The sequence below is a fragment of the Hetaerina americana genome, unplaced genomic scaffold (genome assembly GCF_022747635.1).
Source record: "Hetaerina americana unplaced genomic scaffold, ioHetAmer1.1.p SCAF_10, whole genome shotgun sequence".
Classification (NCBI taxonomy): domain Eukaryota; kingdom Metazoa; phylum Arthropoda; class Insecta; order Odonata; family Calopterygidae; genus Hetaerina; species Hetaerina americana.
In genome coordinates, this window is record NW_027286070.1 from 41,670,776 (window position 1) to 41,697,874 (window position 27,099).

General features: G+C 36.7%; 1 protein-coding gene across 1 annotated transcript in view; it reads left to right on the forward strand.

Annotated features, from left to right (window-relative positions):
- Positions 1-27,099, forward strand: part of LOC139698690 (uncharacterized) — a 629,080-nt gene that overhangs the window by 237,357 nt on the left and 364,624 nt on the right. Inside the window, exon 2 of the mRNA XM_071597569.1 lies at positions 9,881-10,086. Coding sequence (XP_071453670.1) covers positions 9,881-10,086 — 206 coding nt within the window. The remainder of the gene's footprint in view (positions 1-9,880; positions 10,087-27,099) is intronic.

The following is a 27,099-nucleotide window of genomic DNA, read 5'->3' on the forward strand; positions in this document are numbered from 1 at the left end:
CCCCTCTTCTCATGGGCAGATTTGATTGGGATGGAGGAAACGAGTCACGAACGAGCGTCTCTCGGATATTCGACTTGGGAAATATCTTTCGAAAGAATATCATTCTCGGCGAAGCTAATTCCATATAAATGCAACGAAAAACTGTCCCGGAGCTTTGATGGCAACGGTTCTACCTGGATGGCTGGAGCTTGGAGAGGAAATTCCAATTACATACCTACTGCTAGCAGGAAGTGCTCTCCAGTGGCTGAATGAAAAACAGTCATGCCGTTATTCTTTTGCGTAATGCATCTCAGATGTGTTTTCCCTCTCCTTTCCTTTGACATACCACCTCAAACACATTGAATTATTGCATTGGCGTCAGCGTGTAACTCTAGAAACGTTTATATCATGTACCAAGAGCATCTTAAAAATGAAAGTACAGGGTAATTCTTTTTAAATGGGGACAAATTTTAAAAATAACTTAATTTGTGTGTTCAAATAACAGGGGAAACCTGGATATGAATTAAAGTAATTTGAACAACAGGAGGGAAGAATACAATATAATATGGAAAAGTATTTCTATCGTAATCTCTCTTTTATAACTAGAACTAATTGGGCAAAAACTTTTAATGTCTAGAAAGGAACTAAAACAATGAATAGAGACATGATAGGAAAGTGTATTGTGATTGGAAATGTTGAAAACGGGAATGAAATTTCATCTATGACGGCATAAATAAGCTATCGCTTTATTTACGCAAATGCTCTTGAATTGTAAGCATTACTTTTAGTGATACTTAAATCATTCAGAGTATAAAGGGAAAAATAACTGATCGAAATCTGCGTTGAGAGCGTGAAACTACTGACCGGAGGGTCCCGGGTTCAATTCTCGGGCAAGTCTCTGGGCACCTATAGCTCCACCCAAGCTATGTGATTTTGTGGGTAACAGGTCTTCCTGGGATACCATAATCGGCAAAGGGAAAGCAACTAGCTCCCCCACCCTGTTCTGTGAATTTCTTAAGCCGTCGGGCTTAGAACTGGGTGAATTCTAACATCACCTACCAAAACAACCTTCGGGTTGATTTAAGTGTTTATTGTTTATAGGTTTATATATATTAATATATAAACATATACAAATAAATATATATATATATATATATATATATATATATTTATATATCCAAATCCTAATATATATATATCCAAATCCAACTTCAGTCCATATATAGTCCACAAATCCAACTTCAAGCACCCCCGTCTCTTCCCCGCCCATATCCGCACCATGCAACCGCCCACGCTGCAAATGCTGTCATCTTTTAAGACCCTCCCCCTCACTCAGTACCAACTCCCAACCACTCGCCACCTGTACCTCAAAAAATATTATATATCGCCTCTCTTGTAACTTCTGCCCTGCCTTCTACGTGGGCGAATGCACGACCGCGCTTTCCCTCCGCATGAATAACCACCGATATTCCACCAAATCTCCCACGTTTCTTAATTATCCCATCCCTACTCACACCGCTTCCCACAATCAATCGTTTGACGACTGCTTCTCCGTTTCGGTGATTGAAATCCTTCCCAAATCTGCGAGTATAATAGAGGTGAGAACCCGCGAGATGGCGCATATCTGGGTGGCCCAATCATTCAAACCGCCCGGGCTGAACCAAGCCCACTGAATGCATCAATTGGCTGCCTACATATCCCCCCCACCCCCTTGTTCATTTCCTATTGGTCCCTTTACCTCTCCTTCCCCCACCTCTCCCCCGCACATCCTCTCCGCTCTTCCCCGAGAACGCCATTCTGAAGACGACAGCCGTGCTGTCGAAACGTCAAATAACAAATTGTGAGTGTCCTTTCTTTGTGTCTCTATATTCTAAAAATCTACATCTGTGTTTATATACATATATATATATATATATATATATATATATATATATATAGTTGATTTCGTCGATGTAACACGGAAGGGCCGAATAATAAATTGGACAGCAACAAACAATATAGAAACACATAAAAAGATCACTCACACGTTATTTATTGATCATTTCGACGGAATTCTGCTCCGTCTTCATCGGAAGATAGGAAGTAAATCATTTACCATATTTACGATTTACCAATTATAAATAAATATGTATATATATATATATATATATATATATATATATATATATCAGTAATTAAGTGGATTATAGGAGCCTGATTGGTGCGTGTGGAAAAAAGAAACGGATATGTGGTGAAAATTTAAAGATTTCTAGCAAAAAAAAAGTAGGAAAGAAGAATGCTGCAAAGGTTTGGCTTTTTTCTGTTGGTAACAAGAATTAGTTTCGACACATCAAGAGAAATGGTTTGGTTTAAGTGGGGGGAGTATATTTTCAGGGAGGCAAATAGTTTTAGGTGAATCTTGACGAAGAGATTCTGAAAAAGAGAAATTTTAAAAGCAATAACACTGTCAAATGGTGGAAATCCTTAATGATGAAAAAGAATCCTTGGCTTTACTGCACAAAATAGCTTTATTACCGACCTAGGTTTCAGTACAGTGCAACATCTTCAGGGTGAATAAATTACGCTGAAACAAAACCTAGGTCATATATAAAACTATTTTACGTGAAAAAACCTAGTGCCTTCTTTCATTACGACGTTAGAAATCTTATGCAAAGAAACGTGTGCATGAAACAATGCCAGCAATTGATAGTAGTGAAACATCCTTACGAGGATAGACTAGTATTGGATAACTAAGCAAAAGGAAGTAGGTTTGATAAAATAACTTAATACCATGCCCTGTGCATTTGTATACAGCGAAAGAGTTGTATTAGTGTTATACAACTAAATTATATTTCTGTACTTTTGGACGGAGACTGCTAAATCAATTGGTTTTTATTAAGATATATTTGAGCATAAATGAAAGTGTTACCTTGACGAAATTCTTTATGTTCCCTCAAGTTTCAGTAGCTTCACGTCTTATCAATGCAATGTCAATTTCTCCCAAATTGCCTGTACTGAAGTAAAATTCATTAAAATGTCACTGGAACTAGCGGATGGACAAAAAACCGGGCAGAAACTTGTCGATGTAGAATTGAATCGATCAATTAAACGGTTAACTACTTAATGTAAATATATGCTATACAAATAGAAACGATAGCATGTAAATAGTTACATACATAATATCGTCATTAGTATTTCAATCCTGGGATTGGTTTACTGCAGTCCTCCATTCTAGTCTATTTAATTGCAATGCCCTCAATCCTTGATACCCTCTTTGTTATATGTCCTCCATAATTTGTCCTATTTACATACCACTTGGTCTTCCTCTTGGAATCTTCCCTTCTATTTTTCCTTCTATTTTATTCTTAATCAATAAATGGTGCCTCAATGTGTGTCCAATCTATCTATTTCTTCTGCACCGTAGAGTTCTCCACATGGTTCTATCCACTTCTGCTCTTCTATTTACTACCTCATTCGTTACTTTGTCTGTTCATTTAATCTTCAGCATTCTCATCCAGCACCATGTTTCAAAGGCTTCTAATCTTCGCTGGTACACTTTTCCAATGTTCCAAGTCTCGGAACCATAGAGCGCCATGCTCCACACGAAAGCCTTGACGAATTACTGCCTTGCTTCCGGTCTTAGCTCCTTTTAACATGGTAATTGCTTATCCTGCATTTATACACTTTGACTGATGTATCCCTTCCAGTAGTCCCCACACGGGGGACTAGTTTGCCTCCAGAATATTTTACCAGGTGGAACGCCATCATGTCACATTTGAATGCAAGGCTGCATATTCTAGGGAGAATAATGTGGTAGTTTCCCGTTGCCTTCCACAACACATAATATAGAATTATATATATATAACTATTTTATGAATAAAAGATTTTTTGACCAGTAATCACTAGTCACACTTCCTCAAGAAATTAAAATTCGAATATTGCAACTGTTCTGTCATTTGTTCTCCGAGATCACCTTGCTATTAAATGTACACAATTTACTGAACGCTGAGGAATGACAGAAATTATCCTGAAAACGTTTTGCTACTTCCCACGCAGAGGAAGCAGTGATAATTAGGTGTTGCACCAAATATTAGCGAGTAAGCTCCAACTGAACTGGAGAAATGCAGTAATTCGGAGCGCTTTGGAGGGAAAAAGTTCTCCTAAGAAAGACATCCGAATAATAGCTTTGATAAAAACGATTGCTTTTGTCACTTCAATTTTAATTCACTCTCCCTTCTTTCGATAGTGCCCCTTGATTATCCACTTCATTCAACATTTCCACCGTCTCCAACCCTACTTCAATCATCCCTCCTCTAATTCCTCTTACGTCTACTCCCCGGTCTATTTTATCCCATCACACCAATTTTTCTCCTGTCTACTAATTGAGTTCCTGTCCACAAACCCCTTAACCCCTCTTTCCCTTTGCGATTGTTATCTTTACTCGCATTCCCTATCTCCTCTTGCTTTCACTCCCCCACTCAATCTTTTTCCAGAAGTGATATCAATCCCTGCATAGGGATGCTTCGTCAAAAACATAATAGGAAATGTATTAATGACAAATGTAAAAATCTAGTTGAGAGTTTTTTTATTATATCTGGCTGAGAATTAATAGCCACGGTTGGAAATTATCTTTTCAAATTTTTTGAATATTCACTTAAAAGGTTTATTTTTTAATGTTTACGAATTAAAATGTTTTAACTCAGAAATTACGTGAGGCAATGGAGATGTGTGAACAAAATAGATGAACAATTACGTATGCAAATATCTCTGCAAAGGTTTTTTTGTAGATCTCATTTTAAGAACGTGGTGCAATAAAAATAAGAAAACATATCTCTATTTTTAAAAACTCCACATACGTGCACATGCTGATCAATGGAAGCCAGTTAAAAATTTGAAATAAAGTACACCTAATCTCCCCGAAGGAAGCCTAAACAGATTAGGCCAAAGCTCACTTGTTATTTACCTCTATTGTAATTGAGCTTCGTGAATAAAAATCAAACATCAGTGAAAATGCTATATTTTGATTAATGTCACAATAAGGGAACAACATTTCTCCTTTAAATAATTACTTTAATACTTTCCAAAATTCTAAATGTTTCTTAAATCCACACAAACATTTTTGTTCCCATAGGGCTGTCCATTATATAGAAATATCAGTATTCATCGATTACATGATCAAATCCCATCGTTTTATTTTACTTAATTTGATTCAAAACCCGCAGAGAAAAAAGCAATAGTGGTATGAATACATGATACGTGCAACACGAATGAAAAGATAATAATATAATTGTGAAATAATTGAAAGTGTACTTACCATTGGATTTCCATAAAACTTTCTAGGAAGTGATTATAGAATTAGGAAAAAACAAGAATTTCCAAGTTGGACTAAAGAAACCGGAACGTTTGAAGTTTTATGAATGAAGAAGACCGATTTTACGAATTCCTGAATATTGATGCTAATAGGCATTAGTGTTAACAGGCTAACGGCAACCAATAAGCTCTTGGAAAAGTTAGGGCGGTAGCTGAGCGATTTCTTAAAGAATTAAATGCTTTTACTGTGGAATCTGGAAATTCAAATAATTTCCGAAGTACCACAGGGTGGATAAAGGGTACCTAGGCACATAGTTCCCTTGGTTTTCAAGTCTTGAATCAAGTTGTTGTTAGATGCTGAAAATAGGATGGACTTCTAAGAGGAATTCAAATTTCATCAAAGAGTGCACGAATGCCATGCTTAGTTCGACGATGCGGAATATTTTGCGATTAAATCGGAGTGATTGCGGAAAGGCGTCTTTGAGAGGGATGGGGAAACGGAGGCTCGAGTGTCTGCGGAAAAGGCGACGTGAATAAGAAAAGACGCCCTTCGTTGGAGGAAGCGGAGGATGGAGGGGAAGAATTCCAGGAGGGGGGGGGGTCGCCATTGGATCGCGGGAGATGGAATGGAAGCTGCGAAAGAGGAGGGATGCGGAAGCGATTTCGTGGCGTTCGCCGCGACCCGATGACCCAGAGTGGGAAGAAGGCGAATACCTCGAGCGGGAATATTGATTGAAACAATGTTCGACTGGTGTCGCTAAGCCGTGACAAGCGATTCTACCGGAGCGCGACCTATCCCAAACGATGCCACATAATGACCCTCTTAAAAGAGCAGGTGCCGAGATATCAAAACAGATCCGCTAGACCGGAAATGTTTGCGATTCTCAAACCTTCATAACTTTCTGTCTAGCTCGCGTTTAGATCAATTGCAGAGAGAGGGTTTAAAACGATGCAGAACTACTGTTTTATTAGACAAGAGAGGTACTTTATTTATTGTGGGCCATTGCTGAAGATATAATTTATTACTGGGTATTTACCTTGGTGCCTAGAGCTCGTGTATGCTTTAATTTAGCGACAGTTTACGGGCGTTGTGAATTATTTGTGTTTCTATCGGCAACAAAAGAAAGGAATGTCTATAAATCTATGAAACAAAGAAAATAACAATATTTGCAATTGTTTTTGTATTCAATAGTAAACTACTTTCTTCTTTTGGTCATAAAAACAATTAATATCACAAATGGATTATTTTCCTAAATCAAATAAAAGAGATAACTGAGTGAAAAAGACATTTGTAACAGTCATATGGGAAGTGATCAAATTTTTGCAAATATTTAATAAAAATATAAATGCAACAATTTCAGAGCGTAAAAATCATTCGCCTTGACTGGGACTCGAACCCAGATCCCTCAATATCCGGTCGAGTGCTTTAGCCACTTAAGCTACCGAGGCGTCCTCTTAAACTCTGAAATTTAAACAAAAATATAAAATATGACTTAAGCGTATTAAAAAAATTATTTCTGAATTTAAAATGCCTTTGGTAGTCCCCTTTATTTTCAGGAAATAAAGCCGGTATATCTTCATTCTGATAACGCCAATACCCGAATAACTATTCAAGTAATGCACCTTCATAGTATTTAGTTCAATGAAAGAAATATCTTCATTGGCCGTTACAAATATATGATTGACTAAATTATTTTATTCTAATTACCTTGTGTACAACTTGAAATTCTTGTTTCAATAGTTTCGTGTCATCTGGAGTTGTCAAATTGTTTTTTCCTTCTTCCTTTTTAATTGTTTCCTTTCGCGATTTGGTAGTACAATAAATTGTATCTGCCCGACAAAGTGATGCTTCAGAATCAGAAAAGGTATTTGAAAAGCATTTGCATTTATCAACGTCAAGTATTAATGAAAAACTTGTAAACTATATTGACTGGAATTGAGTTTCACAATTATTTCCTTCGATTTAAATGCTATTTGCTGATCACTTTTTTGTGCGACGATAAAATGGCTTGGATTAAAAAAGAGGCAATGATATGTCATCTTAATGAAAGTTAGGGTTTTTCACGAAAAGGTACATTTTTAAGAGTGCCAGAGTCAGTTTGAACAGATTTTTTATCTGAACAATAGTCCTCAAAGCCATTAAGTATTAATGCATGTGCTTGTATACTCAGATGTATGGATGTACAGAGAAAATATGTATCCTTATTTTGGACAACGCTTACTTATTTTATCGTACAATTATCTACAAAACCCAATAATTAACATTGCAGCAATACTAACAGCATAATGTACGATGGAAATAGGGCTTAAGAAAAGAGAAAAATTAAAAGTGTTTAATTCACCATAATTTCCAATTGATTAACCAATTATTATTTAATAATTAGTGAGTTACACTGATTGAGTGATTAATGGCAATAATTTTGGGTCCGTAATTTTAAAAGCTCTTCGGTGTTATTTAGTATTTTATGAGCTCACAACCCAAAATGCCGCCCGTGTTTCAAATTTTGATTGCAACTTGAATCATTAATGTAAGTATGCAATGGAATACTACTCTGAAAATATTATCATAGGTGTCGTTATCACAAAGATAAATTTGATATTAACGATTGAAGAAGCAATTTATGCCTCATTAGTGTCATTTTGAGTATTAATCGAATACAAAAACGCATAAGTGGAAGGGTAAGCATTCCAGTGAAAACTTACATCAAATATTATCAGTGTTCATTGTGGTCGTAAATTAATTGTATCAATCATTTTTAGCTGTTAATTTGAAATATAATTAATATAAGAAGAAGCATGATAGAAAAACTAGAGCATCCCTATATATCAGAGACCATTTTAAAATGAAGATGAAGAGACTGAAATAAATTATTTTACTTCATCAAGTTGACCTACGAACTCTTAGGAATAAAATAACACAATTTCCGAATTCGCATGGTCCATAGTACGTGTAATTCTTCTTTCTAACATGGCATTGCGAAAAACATTTATATAATACAAAAATATATATATATATATATATATATATATATATATATATATATATATATATATATATACATATTATATACAAGTATAGTCATTTTGTAAAAATATTAAAGATATGAAAATGTAATTTATGACAGTTTCAGTTAGTTTTACGAAAGTATCATATTCGTCCAAGAGGAAATTTTGGGGTCGACGACATCTTCGACCTATAGATATCCTTTGGAACCAGGATGAAATGTTTGTGCTCAGAGTAAAACCTACGCGGTGGAACACTGAAAGCCTTCCAACAACTTAGCATGAAATATCTTTGAAGCCTATGCCAAAATATTCACAAAATTTTATGATTTATGCTACTTAATTCGTGTGCACATTCTTTCATATTTGCTAATAAATAGTCCAAGTCTTAATTTCTTGTTCATAAAAAATGGCTTTATTTCACACACGATTATTTTTAAACCATCGCGTGGCGAACTTTAACACAAACACGCCTAAGATGTAAAATGGAGGCACGTGAAATTAAAAACGTTAACAATGTTAATTCTGAAAATGTTCACACTTGGCATATTTTTCAACCTGGAAACAAATATTTTTTCCTGCTATATCAATTCCTAGTTTTAGTTTCATTTTTCATATTTATTCATCCTTAATAATCTAATTTAATCTATGTTGAAACCCCTTCTCAACGATATTATCCTTGCTTCGGCGACAAGAAATAGTAATCAGAAAAAACATTATCCTAGTGAATTCCGTTAATGAAAAGCATCAGCTAGTTTCTTCCTAAATACCTTCTCAGTCTTCTCGTCAGAATTGGTACCTTCCGGTAAAAAACGTATGTCTTCAACTTTAAACTGAAACTGCAACAAAACAAACTGCAACTGAACACTGTTGAAAAGAAAAACAATTGCGACGCGATGTTCAAAGTCCATGCCATTAGACTAACAGAGTTCGGAGACTCATAGTTTATAGTCGAACAATAAAAACTGGAACTAATTCCAACTGATAAATAGGGATTCAAACAGCCGTTACAGTTTTTCTCTAAAATAAGACTCATTACTCCACTCGCTAACTCTGCGTTTAAATTCCATCCCTCCCTGACGTATCTCGTCTGTGAGAACCATAAGATAGGTCAATGTTCTAGGTTTAAGAAAAATAACAGTCCTTTGACTTCCTGCAAACATTCATCCAAAAGACTAATCCACCCGCGATAAAAAAAATACCTTGCAAGTATTCAGATTTAAGCCGGATGAGTAAATCTTTCAATTTTCCATCTGTGGGATAAGCTTCACCTCTTCCTCCGTTTATTAATACATAAAACGTTTCCGAGTTCCATGAAAAAGTCAGGTCCACCCATTTTGCTCTTTCAACATGGCCAAATCTCTGCATGAATCGTGATTCTCTAGAGTTCTTGCGGATCTCTTATCCCCCTACTTCGAGTCCCTCCCAAACGTGACCCTCAGGAGATACGGATTTTGACAGGGAATCCAACTAAGTGAATGGTGCTCCGACCATTAATAAAGTCGGAATTAAAACAGCCCACTTTTGGTAATGATATAGTTAAACCTAAACGTCGGCCTCCGATTTCGAATCTCACTCATCTCTCTCTTTTACTTCTCTTCTTCTCCAGCTTCGGAGTGTTTCCGGGTGGACTTGGAGGGTCCTAGATACGTCTTACGTGGACGCTCCGCGAAGTTAATTTGCAACCATGGTGTGGAGCGGCGCCTGCTGCACAAGGTGGAGTGGCTGAGGGACGGAGAACGCAAGTTGTTCCAGTTCGTGCGGGGGCGGAATCCTCCTTACAGAAACTTCACTGTGCCTGGAGCCATGCTGGACGTGAGTTGAATTGATCATTCTCATAATCAGCATAAACAGAAGTGCTTTGAAAGGTTGGCGCAAGATTTGAGAGGTGGATTCATTAGCGTTTTCTACCTTCACGTGTTCCTTGAATTGTATTAGTGAGACAAAAAGTTACACATTCAATACCTTTCTATAATCACCTAAAAGCATGAGAAAAATTATTATCATTTTCTTGCATCTCATCTTTCGCTTGCACATTAAATTTAATCTGAAATGAGATTTAAGTTTTCCCGAAAAACATTGTTATCCATGGTAAGGAAAATAATGCATGCATGCTTTTTACTGATAAACACGCAACAGATAAATCTTTTAAGGTAATTTAAATAATTTTTATAATGGTCTTTAGAATCAAAGAAACTAATTTTAGACGGCCTGTGGAATGAACGTTCTTCTATCATTTGGACTCAACACCATTTTTTCTGTCTTTACAATTTTTACTCATTTGAAAGTGACGGAAATTCTACAAAAGAGGTTCAAAATTGTTCGCAATAACGGTAAACCGTCTTGTGGAATCTAATATACTTCATTTTAAATTTATGATAATGTTTACTTGTACTTTCACAACTGGAGATAGCATGTCTTTGACACTTTAAAATCATTCGCAAGGTCAAATTAAATAAGAGAGATATGAAAACTACGGGACATGAATTAACAAAGCCATACGTGCAATTGCATTCACGCATCTATCGATTGGCTGACTGATTTTTTCTTAGCCAATTTTCAATTCACTTACATCCAAATATCTCTTATTATTGACATTATTCTTCAGTTTCTCCAACAATTATTTATTTTGTCTTCCATGATATCAATTTATCCTCTATTGCCTTCCTAACGATTCCGTGATATCTCGCTGCTTTAAGTAAATGCTCCTATTCTGTAAATGAAAAACAAACCAGAATGATATGCCCTCAAAATCTTGTGAAGTAGATAAATTTTGAGGATTAGATCGAAGGATAGCATTTTAATAATTACATTCAGTGTAATATAACTCTCTTTCCCTAGAGATTTTTTACAACCTTTAAAATTTAGTGTACTTGAAAGTTTTAAATTGACTATTATGACAATTCAAATAAGATATGTTTAGTAGTAGCAGTTTTAGGGGAGGTGACCGGCAGCTGAGGTCATTTGCGCCATTAGGGATGGATGGGAAAGGAAGAGTGGGGAGAGACCCAGCTTTGGCATTAGCCTACTCTTAACAAAAGGAGCCAAGGGATTCGCAGCTTAGCGTCCCATTCGACGGACATCGTACTCACCCAAAGTGCTCTCTACAAAGCACTTTAACAGTGATAAATAAAGACTGTTTTGTATATAACTTAGTTGATAAAGGTAAATGACACTTCGAAATAACATTTTTAATTTTTATCGGAATTTTGAATAGACGAAATATATTCAATACACTACAAAACTGTGCCACAAAATGGTTATGCACTTTGAAAACGTTGCCTGTATCTCTTGTGTTCTCCAAGCAGTTATTTGATCGGAATATTCTATAAAACGCATATGATAATCTGAATGTACACAATATTTATTCGGAACCTTTCGCTCTTTGCCGTTAAATATAATTCTTCATGAAGCAAAAATACAAAACGAGCAACGTTGTATGCTAGCAAATAAACAATATATGAAAGAAGTTCTAATGGAAAAATAGAGTTAAACAGAAGCCGAAAAGGAGAATTAGTAGCTGTTCGATTATTTTCACCAATGGCACGATCCATTTTTTCCTGACCAGGTTTGCCGAGGAGAAATACCCATTCAGAAGTGTACGACACAATGGCAGACTGGAAATACACCGTTAAAAATTCTCTCCCGGTGGGAGGATTAGGAAATGATGGACACGTTCTATTAACACGGCTGATGGACACACATCAATTTATCTCTGCCACCAGAAACTTATCCATCGATACCGAACTGGTACCACGTCAGAGGAGCGAGGCAAAAAAGGCAAGAGGTGGTGAGCGAAAAGAAATCCTCTCACTTCTACCCTCACCAATTTTTATCCAGTGAAATTATAAAAATTTCACGGCAAAAAAATTGGGACACCTTCCCTTTCCCTCAAAACTCGTAGCACGCACACCCGTGGCGCCATTCCCCTTCCCCATAACCCGCTCTGCACTTACACCCCTCGCTTCCTACCAACACTATTGACCAATCTTTCATGAAAAAAACACCTTTTCGGTCGAATGGACTACGCGAAAACCAACAAAAAAATCCACGTCACCATTAAATTTCCATCATAAAAAACCTCCTTTGGGACTCCCACCTTTTTTCCGAAGAATCGAAGAATATATTCGACGGATATAATACAAAAATATGGGACGAAACGTTTTCACCCCGTCGATCTCTCAGATATAACGTGGCACCCACGCGTCCGGCTCCCACTCGACCATTCCGTCCCCCACTTCCTCCCACCGCGGGCAACACTCCTGCCGCGCGACTTTCGATTTATTGGTAAATTTATGTATTGCCATCGATTATACCTATATATGCTTCTCCAACTAAGATGCTTGCGTCTCAATCCATCAAAATCATTTTAAAAGCCCGATACATGATCAGATTCGGGACCTATCACCGGCCTTTGGGGAATAAAAAATAAATATTTAGATGCTCGTTACTCTTTACATTAATATTTTAAAGGCAATAATGGAATTTTGATATTATGTATAAACGTTTGAGGTATCAAATTCAGCCGCCGCCTATCCCAGAAGGCTTCTATCATTACAGGTTTAAAACAATGGATCTATTAGGGAACATATGGAGTTGTTAAAAGACCAGTTGGTGTAAAGTCAATACCAATAATAGCAGAGACAAAATTGAAATTATAAATATTACCATCTTATGACTCTTAGAAAAGTAATATCGAACATATAACAAAAATCTAATCGTCCATTCTTCAAGAAATAAGTGATTTTTTTGTCAATTGAAAGAATAAGTAGTACTTGTAAGTATTTTGATTTCAATTTCAGCCTCTTGCATATTCTTTTGAATTTATAACTATTTAATTTTTCCTTGACACTATTAGCTTTGCATTAATCGATTTTTTCATAATATGCCTTCACCTGTACATATATTATATAACATATCATCACTTTCATTTTAAAATTACAACTCTAATCTTTTTTTAGATGAAAGTAAAGAAGATCCATTAATTTAAAAGCAACTTATTATCCAACTTCCTCTCTTAAATGTAAGAACAGATAACTACCAACAAACAAATGGCATTCTGGAATAGCCCAAACGAGCCAACCATCGAACAGGGGACCGTTCGTTAAAGCCATAATAGAATGTAGAAGTCCTCTGAACGTGGTAAACACAATGGTGAATATGAACGTCACTTCTGAAGCCCCAGGAGATCAAATCTACATAAAATAACACCTCAGGACAATGAATACTGCTAAGATAATAGATTTCCATCGTATTTTATTCAAAGGCAATAATACGATTCACTCTAATGAAGGTCGATTGGCACATATTTTACGATCACGATGTTTCTACTCTAAACATCCCTTGTTTATTAGCTCAAAACCTTTTCCAATATTTTTAATTGAAATCGCGTAAGGTTCAAAAGGTAATGAAAATAAATCTTTTAATTCTATTAAAACGTGCGCTATCAACTTATGCAATAACCACGGAGGCCTAGCTTGACTCGATATCCACGACAACTTTGTCTAAATTTAAGAATATTATGAATACGAGAGCATTAAGATCGATATATAATAGTTGCGTTTGCCTGATTAAAATGAAAATTATATTCTAGAATAGTTAACGGTTCTCATATTAATAGCTATTCTCACTGGTAATAATTGTACCCCGGTCAGAAACTTCGGCCGACATTTTGCCCGGGAAAGTTTTTTAAAACTCTTTCCGGCCCCGCAAATAAAAAACCAATGCTGTTGCCACCTTCATGGGTATTGATTTTTCCCATATTATAGTCTAAAAATCCGCAAAATAATATTATTATTAAAAATTGAACTGTGAAAATAACATTATTATCTACGACTAAAAATCTTCACAAGTAAATGTAAATGGCAATAGATTAAACAAAATGTTGAGCGCAAGAAATTTGTTCGATATTGCTTCACGCCCTTTATTTTTCAAATATCTTAAGTTAAAGATTTAATTTTAAAATATAAGCTTCTATGCCACTCGTAAATTAATAGGTTCAATATATTCAAACCTTCCCCATTGATTACAACCTAGACTTCCTGGAAGGGCTCGGGTGTTATGATGATCTCTTTGGCTGTGATGGCGGGATTAATAGCGAATATTCCTGGTAAGATCACTCATGACAATTAAATTTCAGGGCAGGAATCAAAAGAAAGGTAGTCCGCTCATCGACTTCTCCTCATTGAGGAAAAAGGGGCTGAAAAAGTGATTTCAAAGAGGCACGATCCCAGTCGGATAATCTTTTTTTGATGGTGTCAAATTAAAAACACTTTAGGAAGGGAAATGGAAATCAACCCATTTTTTTCTGAAGAACAATGATGAATACAATCATGGAAATGAATCCTAACAACTATGAGACCCAGCCCACTGGGCCGAGTGTGTCGTGTCCGGCAGCTGGAGGAACAATTCTTCCACGGCCGTAATCATTCGGAAACGTTGAAAAGCGCAACTGACAGAGGAAGGCTAAAATATAACAAAAGAAGACCGAACCAGTTAGAATAGGGCCTTAGACGATGTCGAAGACAGGGATATAAATAAATGAAAATAGCATGCGGGAGACAGAAAGAGGAAACACAGATATTTTAGGGTGGATAAAGGATAGCGGGGATTAGTTAAGCTTAAAAAGGAGGTGAAGAGAGTTGAAAGAGGCAGCAGAAGGATTAAGCTCTAAGGTAGGAAAAAGAGTAGCAAAAGTAAGCCTAGCTAGAGGGATAGCCGAGGGAGTGCCGAGTAGAGAGCAAAGGGATAGAATATTATTGGTATTTACAAAAGCTGAACCAACGAACTTGGTCATTACACAGAGCTGCATACTGACCAGTAATTTATTTATTTATTTATCGATTTAATAGGGCGAGGCTGATACCTATAGTCCCTTCTTCCACCTAACCCTTACATTACAGACATTATATTGAAGACAATCACATACAACCAAGCCCTAGATGGAGGAAGGTCCACCTAGGTGGGAATCGAACCCGCGACCTCTGGGTTGGTAGGCGAGGACATTACACAGCCGCCACCGGGGCTGACAGTAATCATAGGAAGGAAGAATGTACACGGTATAGGATTAATCTAGGTAAATTATCAATAGTATCCAAGGAAGAAAATGTTTGATAGTGATGGGAGTTTGGAACATGATTATAGTTGAGTGGAAAGATGGGAGGAAGGGAGGACGACTGTTTAGGAATCACCGCGAGTAGAGGATGCATGTAAAACTACGCAAGATAAATAGTTCAATCAAAACGACCGGTTCTGGTTTAAACACCTAAGAAATGACGTGTATTCGAATATAATATGGTTAGGTGCAGATCTGAGAACAGGGTATTTGAATTGTAAAGTTTTACGATTGTTAGTTTAGAACTGATGAATTGTAATGACAGAACCAAGAGAATAAAACAGGCACAAATGATCGGGAAATGGAATGTACATAATTTATCTGGGACACAAAGGAAGGAGTGAAAGTGGAAAAATTTTGGAGGGATGATAGGGAGATGACTAAAGTTGAAAATAGATGGAATCATATGAAAACGAGATATCAAGAGCTGCAGACGAAACCAAAGGAACAGTAAATAGGGTAAGAACAAGGAGACCATTGATTACAGACAAGATAATTGGAAAAATAGGCAAGAGGAATTTTTCTATTGAATGCTATGTATAAGATTAGGGAAAAAACTGTTTAAAAAATTACTCATTGATGAATTGAAATCGCTCAGCGATTATTTATCATTTATCATATTTTCAAATAGCACAACAGAGCAATGAACTTAATTGACGTATTAATTCTGAAACTACAAACTTTTTGCTCAAGTTTTCATTTGCATTTATTGTTAATTTCAGTGTATAATCTATTCTTAAGATATAAATTGATGATTTTAATGATAATATTATAAGTGTAAAAAGAGACAACCCGATTTTTTGGGAAATTGGTGGTGTATGGATTGACTTCACTCAGAGGTAGAAGGATGGGGGAAACTCAATACCAGGAGAGTAAGTACCCTAGAAATAGACATGAAGATGATTTATTCAGGATATTCTGAATCGTTCTTCGCTTCTTTCCGAACTAAAAACTGATTTTAATAATTGTAATGGATTAAGAAAAATAGAGTGCCAAGGACTAGTGGACGCAAATAATGGTAGATACTTGTATATACAGCTTTAGTTCCTTATAACAATTTTCTGAGGTCTTACAGTACAGAAAAATCTCCATATATTCAGGTTCTACATGTATTTACATTAATTGAGATATAATTATTTAAAGAAGAATTGTTGGCAAAAACCCGTAATTTATATATAAATGGCAATGCATGCTGATCGTGAAATAGTTCTAATTATATTGAACTAAAAGACTAAAAATTAGTTCAATTCTTAAAAAAAGGAAGAAGCAAAAACATCAAGATTTGATCTGGGACCAACGGGGTTGAATTACCTTATCAAATAGATGACTTTTTCCGCCAAATAGGATCAAATACAGGAGAAAAAATGTAAAATATTATATTCCTTTGAATATACTCGTATAGGGATCATAAGCCACTGTAGATAATTATTTGTGAAATAGGTGTGGCTGGGTTTCTGCTTTTACAAGTAAGCAGTCTGCATCGTCGAGTCAACTTGAGTGTGACCTAAGGTAGGTCAATTACATTAGCAACTATTCACCACATTGAGGGAACCTCGTAAAAAAAATAACAACTATTCCCAACGTTTGAAAATTTCAGTTTTGCAGAAGATGATTCATTGCCGTATCAGGATTTGAAATTCCCTTCACCCATTCCCTTCCCTCTACCAGGTCCTTCCTCCACAAAAAAATCTCGAGCGTCTCCAATTCACTCTGTAGGTTCATGGGGAAGAAAGGACGCACGCCTGAACTTCCGCTTTTGCCGGCCAAAAACGTCCGCCATAAGGTCATGCCGTCCCTAACCTCCCACGCTTCCTCCACTTATAAACTCCTGTTCTTCCTTCCACTCGAAGCACTGAGAAAATGCACCCCTTCCCCGGTCCTTCTCTCCACCATCCTCCCCGCCTCCTCTTACTGAACAGGTCGGCCGTTTTCACTCTCGCTAATGGCCACTCGCAACCGACCGACCTCACGTGGAACGGAAGAAATGAGGGAGCGTGGCAGAAGTTGGAATTCAAGAGACTAGAGAAATTGAGGGGAGTGGGAAAGAGAGAGAGAGAGAGAAAGAGACCATAGGAGCAAATGCTCCGAGTTTGTTTGTGCCTGCGTGCCCGACCGTCGCTCAGGGACGCGTGCGGGCAAAGGACATGAGTACCGAGAGGATGTTTATGAGAGATTGGGGTGGTGGTAGGAGGACACTTGCCGTGCTCCGTGGTTCGCAACAGACTCCCTACCTGTATCGACGCCCAGGTGAGATAAAAAGAAAAAACCAAAAGAGACGGAAAAGTTGCCGGACGCACAAATAAGAATGCTGGAGAAGAATGGGACAAGTTTTGGAAAGTTTTTTTGAAATGAAAGAAGTGGAGAGAAACGTTTTCGTGACAAGTTGATATAATGTTCCCAAATTAACCGACGACTCCTAAGCGAAGTGAGCTTCAGTCCCGTGGAAAATTATTGCTTATAACAAGATACATGTTTTCATCTGCGATCCGACTCTTAGCCTACAAATGTAATACTAACTGGCACGTAACATAATATTCCCTTGATTAAAAAGTTTCTCCCTCGACAAGTAAACATGGATATCCCTGATTTTTAATAACTTTCCTTTTCCATTATAATGGTATTTACTTTGCATTATTGACACATCATGTAAACGGAACTTAAATTCTCTTTGATCTAGAAACCCATGAATTTGACAGTAAGTAACGATGGCCGATGCAGAAATATACGATATATTTTACTACAATTTTTCTCTGGGAGTATAATGTAAAAAATAACCTCGAGTTGTGACATCGCGCGCCAGTATTCCGCATAGTAATCTGGACATGTGGATAAAGAATCTACAAAATAGAAATGTCTTAATGAATTGATTAAAGAAATTTTGTATGAATATTTTAGAAAGGTTCAAACATATATGGCTGGATTATCTATTGGTTTTTATTAAAATATTACAATTTAGAAAAAAGGTTTCCTGAAATTCGCCCATAATAACCACAACAGCATTAATAATACCTAAATTATCCTTAATTCACAAGAAAAAAAATTGAAACACGATTCATACAGGCTACTTGGTCTTCTGGAGGGAATTTATTTTTGAATAAAAAGAAAATATTAATTTGCAAATTCCAAATATAAGGTTTTTGTTTGTAAATATTGGCATATGCACAATAATGTGATAAAAAATCTCCGCTATTAAAATGAAATCAATTACCATTATATTTGAAGTCCTGGTAATTATTATTATCACGTGAATCTCTTTGCAATTAGACACTTTTCCTGGTGGCAACGGTCAAGTCTGGTCAATGGTCACTCTTACAATGCAGATACCTGCATATACAAGAAGAACGGAGCAGTGTAATGAACAACAGCCAACTATCCACTGGTGGTTTGGAATTCATTCCGCACCTCTATTTCCTTCATCTGTGGGTTCAGCTTTTAACCCGGTCAGCAGGTTTGTTGCTAACTTTATTCTAGTAATTCATTTGGGATGAAGTTTCTTCGCGGACGTTTCATTTCTACAAAGCTAAGCAGAAAGTATTTCTGTATCCCCTTCAGAATGTACTAAGTTCATGAAAAGCTTCGCTATCTATATCATCTTCTCAAAACCATCAGAGTGTATGAAAATTAGCTGTACTTAATACATATCTATCCATACAGAAATCCTTAGAAAAAATTTCTCCGTTGTAATTTTTCACATTTTGGAAATTGCTGAGGCATCCATCTTTTTCGGTTGAGATGTAATGCAATGCATATAAGAAATCAGTGAGAACAAAATAAGCATTTACGCCTTCATTTACAACCGTCCTATTCTCTAAATTGTCCAAAGAAGATCCGCCTTTCAGATACAAATGATAACATTTTTCAATTATAGTACTTCTTCTGAAATATTATTGAATAAATGCACAATATCAATACTTATTTTAAATGAACAGTTGTATCATTCACCTTCGTACATAACATAATTTTTTGGTTCTTACAAGTATTCAGAATATACCGCTTTGCAATTGCCCAATTAAATATCGATACTAAAAGTTAATCATCACTTATTAATCTGAACTAAAGATTTGTCACTATAATTTTTTAAACAAGTGTGTAATTCACAAAATAACTAATCAAACAGTTTCAGCGCTAAATGTACGATTAATTTTATTTAAATGCTTTGGGTTGCATTTGATATCCGACCTTTCATTAACGCCGTGGATTACTAGACGTGTGACAATGGAGAGTATTTCATACACGCAATTTAATTGACTGGTGAGCTTTAGAGGCGTCGACATTGGCGTAAATGGTCACGATTAAAGGTTGAAAACGACTTGAAACTTAGTCGTCGGTAGTCTGTCCTCTATACATATCTGTCTGTTTGTCAGACCCTAGCGCAAAATCTGCTCAGAATTTTAATATTTCCCACCTGTATAAATATATTTAAGTACCTGTCTACCCCACGGTCATGTTGAAACTCTTTTTTAATTTGATTTTGCAATATTAAATAGAAAAATAATAATTTAAATGCTTACGTAGGGTAACTAAAACCGGAAATTAGCTCCATCGGTTTTTCTAGTAAGTATTTCATTTATTAACTTTACTGGTGTAAATTTTACTGCTCTCCTTATGAGATGTAAAAATTCTATCACTGCTAACTCTTGCCCAACTGCTACATGCGGGTCATGCAAATTGTAGTTTTCTTTTGCAATACAAAAATTCCTAATAAGAAATAAAACTATTTTTATTCCCTCTTATGTCAAGAGTTAGACTACGTGGAATGGACTTTGATGCACAATACATTCAGAATCTGAATTTAGGCCTTAATTTAAAGCTATCAAAACTGAGTTTGCATCCAAATTTATTATAAAATCACCAACCAATAATAGATATTACTTGCCGTCATGGTTGAAAAACTTTTATGAGATACATTTATGGCCACAGAGTCTTCTGCTCACGAATAGACCGTCTCCAAGCCCCTAAACGTTCGTGAGTTTCATTATATCTTTACTTTCAACCCGTCTAATTTTATACTAACAGAATGATCAGTTTTATATAAACCAGGTGATATAATTTAAAGTTTATCGTAAGGTAAACAATTGAAGAAAAAAGTGTAAAAATCTCCTCACAAATTCCATTTCCATCCGTTTATTCTTAGTTACACAAAGGCAGTCAGCTGCATCATAGCGCCTAATGAAAGTCCAATTTTGAGAAAATTTACGGGTCTTTCTGCCAACATAAAGACTTAATACGAGATCCAAAGTATACCTGCATAATATCTCATGCTTACCCATTTTAAGCAATTCTCCATCCATAGCATGCGGGTTGAATCAAATTTGCCAATGAATTATTGGATCATTCATGAAGCCACGTCCGGTGCGGTCATTTGTTTCGCAATTGTAAAGTTCCTTGCCTACAACTAACGTTTGAAGCCTTGCGTAGCCATAAATTATGCGTAATTAAAAATATTGATCCCTTTTAAAATTAAACTCAGCAATTCTAGAAGAGATTGGCGCACATTCAGGAAGAATGTTTGGAACATTATTCGTAGATATCTGTAATTTTACATGAAAAGGTGCCATTTAACAATTGAATTAAGGGGGATTCAAATTTTTAACTATGTGACCAGTGGTCTATAATTTAATTTTTACTTGCAGTAATGCTCGCAATTCGGTAACTTTTATCACGAGTTCTGTTGCCTCCGTGAACTGAATTAAACTGAGCACTTGACATAGCACCGTAGATCAAATGTTCCTCGCCACTCTACACCGGCTTTCCCTTAATGGTATGAAGTACTCATTTCCTTCTCCTCCTCCCCGAGCAATGAAGCACGAGCTATCTGGGTGTCATCGGGTGTGCACTCCCCTTGAGCGTGGAAATGAGGTAGGGAGCGAGGTCAAACTCAACGGAGGATAGCGACGCGCAGAACGGCGACAAACTGCGTTGTATGCTAGTGATGAAGTGAGATGGTGAATCTCCCAGAAGAAATAAACTCATACCAACCCAAGTTGCAATTTTTGTTTGCTCGCAAAATTGAACGATGGACACCATCACGCACGTGTTCGTTGTGCCCACAGTGATTCCAGATGAGTGGAGCAGTGTTGAGCAATGAGCAATTTTTTTCTCGTCTGAAACACCACCATCCCCACGTGAGACTGTATATAGAGAAACCCCTTTTTTAAAGAGATTCCGTAGTAAGCAAACGAAATACTTAATTGGGAAATTGCAAGGGAAAATGATTTCACAGTTCGCGAAGAAGCATCGAGGCAGAAATTAATCCCTTGCGTAGTGGAATGTGTAACGGCAGAGAGATTCACGTAGTGCATTCCCTAATGGAGGATTAGAAGATCACTTTTCTCACTTTGACGATCAGACATCATTTAAAGCTTGCAAGATAATAGTTGATGTCACTAATTAGGAATAGGACTTCTGCTAATTAACATTTTCATTTTAAGCAATACCAAACAATGCGTCAAGCTCCGGGAAAAGGAATTACGAAACATTTTAAAGCACGTGATTGGAGTGAGATTATTTATATTAAAATTATTTAGATTATTTGTATTAATTTTTTTAATCCGGCGATTGAATGTCACTAAACGCGTTAGTTGGGAAGCAATTCCATTGTATGACATTTTCAATAGGCTATTTTTTCAATTCGAAGAACATATTGATTGAAAATATCGTTTAAATTCTTTCAAAGGTTAAAAGAAGACAAAGAGCTTCATTTTTTAGCAATCAGATAAAAATCAAATATGATATCACAAATAAGTAGATACTTTTACGCGCAGATTAGGCAAGAAGTTGGCTAGCGACCTGGGCGCAAAAGTCTTTTCGCCTCTTCGTCTACACCGGAAGGCACAATGAAAACAGTAAATATTTCCAGTTCCTTTCAAAGAATTCAATTTGATAACTACTCAATTCAGATAACAAGAAAAAACTTTTAAGTCCAAAAGGTCAACTCTCTACGTCACCCACTTTTAAGCCACTGGTTAATTTTTCATTAATGCTTCTTAGTTATTCTAAATACAGTTAGTAAGGAGGAAAGGTGTACCAATTAGCGTAATAGATACGGCAAATGGTAGCTAACCCTGTAGGTAGGTAAATAAACCTGTAAAACTACATTTTGAGGATAAAGAATTATTTCTTAAGCATATTGTCTTATTTGTTTTGGGCCCATAATCACCAAAAATCCTGCAAGCGAGATGAAAATCGGATTCAATAACCTCCTCATCTAGCTTAAAGAAAGCTCGCTCTTTTTATTTTAAGCTTTGCGTAACAGTTCTACTTAACTCTTGAATTAGTAACTAGCAAGTGTCTTTCCACTAGTTTTTATAAGTACTTACGTATAGAACGAGTGATCCTAATTGCAGAAGAAGAAAACACTAACACGTTATACTTGAAAGTGGTTCTTCATACGTGTCTTAACCCATGCCATTTATAGGATATCGTTAGAATGAATTTGGTAGTATCGTTAGAAGTAAACTGATATCGTTAGAATGAATCTGGTTCGACTGGTAGTGGTACAAAAATGAACCAATGGCCCATTCTACGAGAATATATATTCTCGTACTCAAGTAGCAAATAGGTGTAATCTCACGAGCGAATTACTAATTAATGGCTGCCATACTTAGAATCTAACTTCCCTCCCTTTTTACCGATGTTTGCCCTTAATTATAATCCCTGAATTTTGACAATTGACGATCCCTTCTCAAATAAATATTAACCATCTAATCACTTTAGGCTAGGAATGAGTTATTCTTTAATTAATTAAGGTAAGGTTTAAATTAAAACATGCCATTTGATGAAATACGAGGGTCATCCGGAAAGTAGTACCCGTTCGTGCCGCATGAAGTGCTGACGACGCGAGTAGCCGCTGGACGAGGTCAGATAGCTTCAGTGGCTTGTCTGCCTTCTCTGAGCCAAGCTGCGTGACGCTAGCATTGCCTGTGTTGTTTCTGTGATTGTTTACAATGTTTAAAAAAATTGAGAACGCCGCCAGTTGTGAAGTGAGGGCAGTGATTAAATTCCTCAATGCAAGAAACGTTCGCCCATGTGATATTCATCGCCAATTAAAGGAGGTGTATGGAGACAATGTAATGGACGAGTCGTCTGTTCGGCGGTGGTGTCGCAACTTCAACATGGGGAGGGGGAACACACACGACGATGAGCGTTCGGGGAGACCGTCTGTCATTACAGACCAACTGGTGAGCTCAGTTGACGAATTCGTGAGGAACGATCGGCGCGTCACAATTGATGACATCTGTGAGCATTTTCCCAATGTTTCTCGAACAATTGTTCATGAAATTGTTAAACACCATCTGCATTATGCAAAAATTTGTGCAAGATGGGTCCCTCGCGTATCTCAATGAGCTGGCGGCGAAGGACTATGCAGCAGGAATACAGAAACTTGTCACACGTTATGACAAATGCCTTAATTTGCTTGGAGATTATGTTGAGAAGTAGTTTAAAGTATCCTCTTTCAAATAAAATTTTTTATGTTTGTTAATATTTACTTTTGTGTCTTTATTTCACGAACGGGTACTACTTTCCGGATGACCCTCGTACATAGAAATATAGTCAATTAAAATTTTAAGTATTGTAGAGTTTTCATTTTCAATTCGTTTCATCCTTACTTCGATTACTTCAGAAATTATATTGCATACTGAAACTAATAGAATTCCCCGATTGATTCTACTTTAAGAGCAATTATTTATGTTAGCGAAAATACTTGTTTTCTTTCCTTCAGCTACCCACATTACTTTTCTCTGTCCTCCATAATGATAATTTCCTCAATTTTCTCCAAGTGACAAAATATTAATGGTATTGCAGGAAGGCATAAATGTGTAGCTTCTTTCTCTAAGGTAATTAAACATGCTATCCTTACCGATTTTAATATTCAAAACTATGGTCTTTTTCTAAGTAAGGAGTCAGATTGTAAATCTTGTTTAACATTCAAATTATTGTGTGTTTCCAATCTGAAGATTAGATTCGATGACAACAGCTGCATTTAATGAAATTTACTCTTTGCCGATAATTGGTAGGTACTTCGAGAACCGCTCCAAAAATCTCGGGAGTGGGGTCAGCTGGGTCAAATGTAAACTGGTCATCACTCAAAGAGTTCCACTTCCAGCAATTCCTACTTCGCCGCAATAACCCCTCCCACGACCGCAGCTTAACTTAATGTCCATTCCATCCATCTGAGCACACGGTTTATCTTGAAGGGGTGCTCTCTCCCACCCTTCTTCCCTCCTACCTTTCTCTCTCTCTCTCTCTCTCTCCCTCTGTCTCTCTCAATGGCTGCCACGCATGCGAGCATTCATCTTCCACCTTGCCCCGAAACCCTCGGTCAGCCTCGAGTTACAGATTTCGTTTTCGTTCGTCCGTTGAGCAATGTTCTTTCATGAGGTCTTCCTCATCTGGAAGCATTTTTCTTCATGAACCAAAGAGAAAATAAAAAAAATCCTACAAAACCTAGTAAAAGATACCTTTAAAATCCAACTTTCCTGGTTTCACTTTAAATTTTGAATCTGTTTATATCATCTGAATATTGGACTTTGGAGGATAGGATGAAAAATCTCCACTGCACATTAATTTACTGATTTGATCTTCCACGCATCTTATAGAACATTCTTAAATTTAAATTCGTGGAAGAAGGGTTCAAACGCCAAAAAAACTATCCTGGCCGTTAATTCATCCCGTCCTCTTTAAATATTGTACTCCTGTATACTAAGGCTTTATAATTTTAACTTTGTCGCACATGGAAAAATACGCAAATGTGCGTAGCTATATTATAAGTTACCATTCAAATATAATTCTATGTAAAATATAAAATATCAACTTAACTGAGACAATAATTACGAAGTAGTATCAGTATTAAACGAAAAATATCAGTATTTTTAACAGGAATGTGAACCTATCCTCGCTCTTTCATGTGTTTACGTTGGCTAATATTTCATTTTGTGCAGTATAAATCATAACATTGCATTAAGTCAACAAAAAAATTTCAATTAACGGAGATTCGATCACCAGATTATAATTTGTTCCGCAAATTGGGAGACCCTGCGCTCCAAATTCGCTAATGACAAAAATGATTTCCGCTGGGTGATTTCAGGTAAAGAAGTAATGATGGATGAAGATCGAAAGAAATCTCTTTATAACATTAAATTATTGATGGTATCCTTTACTGTCGCCCCTTTCCTTAGTATTTTCCCCAGGTGATACAATTTTCGTCGCGTAATAACACTTTCCGATCAATATCGTCAGCAAATAAAAAGAGGAATTTTACATGACAATCCTCCCGATAAAGAGTGGATGTATCCGATGAAATTGTATTCAGCCCGCTCGGTGATTTTGTCGCAGCATAGAGACCGGAATGGAAAGAAGTCCCGGGTGCGATCGGCTAGCTCCTTCCTGCGAGGGGAGGGTTCGAGAAGGCGGCGCCTCGCCGCACCGATCTCGCAGTACCGTCCCTCTTATTTTTATCCCCTTCGGGGAATTCCCGCAGTTTTCCGACCTCTCCAACAGAGGACGTTGCGTGACCCATTCTCTGCCGTGCTCCACCCGCTGTCGCCGTAGCGAGGGGTGGTTTTTCCTTCCTTTTTATTCTGCTCAGTCTGCGGGGCTGCGTGCTCATTTTTTACCGTCTAGAGAAGAATGGTTGACTGTGGGGGGAGAGAGAGAGAGAGAATGGGAGATCGGCCAACTCCCAGTGTGTGATCAACATAATGCAAATAAAATCATTCGCTGTTGATTGATAATCTCCAAAAATAGTGTTTCCCGTAAAAGAAGGTTATTACGCGAACTTTTCCATTGTGTCGTAGCCGCAGTGTGAATATCTCGATGCAAGAGTTCAGATTTTATAAGCAGTGAAAAGAAAAACCTGTATTTAAAAAAAAATGGAGGAATGGGTATTTTTTATTCTTTATTTTTCTGTTATTTTGTGAATAAAATCGTCCAACTTGTTGGTGAATATATCAAAAAGATTCATTACTAGAAGAAAAAATCCCTAACTATATCTATGAACGATAAAAGTTTATATAAAATGAATGATGCCTTAGAGATAGTTAGCAATAGTTTGTGATAAATTCTAAGGAATTCGAAAAAAATACTGTTACTTGGCAAAAACACCTAAATTAAAAGGGGCTATTAACGTACTAACCCAAAAATCAAACCAAACTTCGATTTTTCTGGAGCGGTGGAGCTCTCCAAATACTAACACCATTTTCAGGTTAGGGGAATCAGCTACTTTCCCAGGGTCATCTGCGTTTACCAAGTAAATTTCGAAAAACATTAAAGCTAGGTTTTATTTAAAGATCGCTCAGATTTGAACCCAAGTTTCTTTTCAGTAGGTAAATGCACTACTTATTGGGCTACCAGCCTGCAAAAATGACTGAATATTTCCCTAAAATGCAATTCTTTCCTCTTGTGAGGAAATATTAAAACTGTCGTCAATGGTAATCATCGCTGCCTCAAGCCTAAATTATGGGTGTTGTCAATCAACATGAATTGGAATCATTAACTGTGAATGGCCACAGACAGCACCCATAATAAATCTTCATCCCTTTGGCAGAATAAATGAATACCTATTCAAATCGCTGTATTAATGTACACCAATTAACCATCATAAATGAAAGTTGAGCTTGTCTAAAGTGACTTTTAACATGCTTGCTGCATTTATCCTTAGAAGCAATAGCACGATGAAGAGGAGAAGTGTAAAGAAGTATAGACCCATATTTCTT